Source organism: Sinocyclocheilus grahami, unplaced genomic scaffold (assembly GCF_001515645.1).
Source record: "Sinocyclocheilus grahami isolate Dianchi unplaced genomic scaffold, SAMN03320097.WGS_v1.1 scaffold178.1, whole genome shotgun sequence".
Lineage (NCBI taxonomy): Eukaryota > Metazoa > Chordata > Actinopteri > Cypriniformes > Cyprinidae > Sinocyclocheilus > Sinocyclocheilus grahami.
The window spans coordinates 288278-290950 of NW_015505357.1; the positions used below are offsets into that span (position 1 = coordinate 288278).

At 37.3% G+C, this 2673-nt stretch overlaps 1 protein-coding gene across 1 annotated transcript in view; it reads left to right on the plus strand.

Annotated features, from left to right (window-relative positions):
- Nucleotides 1–2673, plus strand: part of spryd3 (SPRY domain containing 3) — an 82963-nt gene that overhangs the window by 7787 nt on the left and 72503 nt on the right. The window contains exon 3 of the mRNA XM_016283954.1: nucleotides 1521–1657. Within this exon, the coding sequence (XP_016139440.1) occupies nucleotides 1521–1657 (137 nt within the window). The remainder of the gene's footprint in view (nucleotides 1–1520; nucleotides 1658–2673) is intronic.

Sequence of the window (2673 nt, forward strand, 5' to 3'; positions counted from 1 at the left end):
GACTTAAAACTAAAAGATTACGTTCTCTCGCGCAAACTGTGACTTTCCACTTATTCCCAACTTCTGAGCCTGCTCGCTTGAAGTTATGGTTAATTGCTCTTCGGCTGGATATCAACACACCCATTAACGTAAACTACGCCAGAGCGTGTACGCACCGGATGCCGTGCGCTCGCTCAAGGCAGTTGGACATAGTGGTGTATTAGAGGTAAAAAATGATATAAATACTGTTCGGTTTCTGGCACAAACCGATCGTTTCGTGTCTTAGGACATCACTGTGTCGTCACGAGCCGCAGGGTTTAATTTGGATTTGTCTGTGCATGTTTTTTTTACTCTCATAGATTTTGTTACCATTGCCATGCATTATACGACTGATAGACTGCAACGGTTGGAGTTAAAAATCATCATTTGTGTTCTACTGAAGAAACAAAGTCACCTACATCTTGGATGCCCTGGGGGTAAGCAGATAAACATTAAATTTTCATTTTTGGGTGAACTATCCCTTTAACCAATGATTTCTAGTCGTGTCCTCTTTTGGAAGGCCAAACAAAGTAGTTTCGCTTTCACAACGAAACACAGCGTCACACATGGCGGGCTTGAGTGAGCGGAGGCCGGAGGCCTAGAGTGAGGAACGGCTGGCGGGCTTGTGGCAACCACATGTGACGACCCCGGGCTGGACTCCGCTTCGTCCACAGTGAAAGCCGATCGGGCGATCCACAGCGTGAAGTTGATGTATTTCCTCAGCGACCAGCACGGATCAGCTCCAGACATGAAGAAGCTGATATCATCCTCTTTTGGTAGGCCAAACAAAGTAGTTTCACTTTCACAATGAAACACAGTGCCTTCACGACATGGCGGCAGCAACGCCAATACTGCAGCGAGAATAAAAGTTACGTCTTCTTTCTTTGTGGCGTGTTAGAACGAGCCGTTTTAGGTAGACGTGGTTGACTCTTTTATAAAGAATATGTCTTTGGATTTGAGACTTTAGTCTTTGCAACTTTACAGATCTTCTTTACGCCCCCAAGAGCTTGTAACACTTCAAAGAGAAAGGAAGAATTAAAATCGCATCATATGACCCCTTTAAGCTTGATAGTAATTTAGTAAGTATTATTATTATTAGTTGTAACTGAAATATATTACAATTATTCTGTAAAATAAAACGTGAATTTACAGGTACATTAGTAATTATAATGTTATCTTATTTTACACTAAAAGTTATAATACTTATATTTATGTTTTACTTTTCAAACATTCAGAGCATTATGCTTGTAACATTTCAAATCCTCAAGCTTTTATTTTGGAAAAATACTGGTGAAAGGTTTTAAACTTCTATCCACAAAAATCCTGCAAGTTATGCGAATATGTGAATAAATTGAATCTAACACACTTTGTATTACAAAATGCATGTTAAGTGCACAGCATATACAGAGATTTGTGAGAATCAGAATTGAATATGAACTGATTTGATAATGCAAATTTCAGTTTCATTTCAATTAATTGTGCATCTGTTTTCCACTCCACAGTCCTATGAGATGGATGATATCAATTTACACTACAGATTCTTGAACTGGCGGCGCAGGATCAGAGAAATCAGGGAAGTCCGTGCTGTTCGTTATCAAGAGCGATACAAACGAATGTTGAAGAATGGAGACACGCTAAGGTAGGTTTGCCCAGCGAGTGACCCTCGCTCTGTTCTTTTTCCAGTGTGTTTGGAAATTAGCTCCTGGCCTGTGTTGACCCCCCTAGTTTTTATGGAAAATTTCTGCACTGCTTTTCATTTATCCTTATTTATTTGTATATTTTGAATTACACAACCATCCACCCCCATCGATATCAGTGAGCTGGGCTTGCGAGCGTAAAGCATTGTGTGTGCGTGTATTTGAGCCACTAAAGACGTAATCAGCCTCGACTCACTTGACCTCACTGATTGAAACAATTATAATTTCAGAGAACATCAGTGGCTACTTGTTTTTATTTGATCAGAATAAGGATGAAAAGCAAACTCCATCCATTGAAAAAATAAACAGGCCTTGCACATGTGATGTTGTAATTCATCTTTTTTTAAAGGCGTAGTCTCCAGCATTTTCAGAATTAATTTGTATCGGTTTGTTTGTCCAGTTTGAGAATTCAAAGAGTGTAAAAAATGTGTTCGCTGACTTCAAAGAAATAGTTCACTCAAAAATATTGTAAATATGTATATTGAGACTTTTTTTTAAATGCTTTGGAAGATTCTTATACTCACCAAGGCTGCATTAATGTGATCAAAAATACAGTAAAACAGCAATATTGTGAAATATTATTGCAGTTTCAAAGAAATGTTTTTGTTTGAATATATTTCAAGATGTAATTTATTTCTGTGATGCAAAGCTAAATTACTCCATTCTTTAGTGTCACATGATTCTTCAGAAATTTTTTTAATATGCTGGTTTGCTGCTCAAGAAACAATTATTGTTATCAATGTTGAAAATAGTTGTGTTCCTGAATATTTCTATGGAAACTGATACATTTTCCAGGATTCTTTGATGTATAGAAAGTTAAAAAGAACTTTGCTGAAAATCTGTGCTGAATAAAAGTATTAATTTCAAAAGAAAAAAAATGACTGACCCCAAACTTTTGAAGGGTAGTGTGTGTATATATCTCTCTCTCTCTCTCTCTCTCTCTATATATATATATATA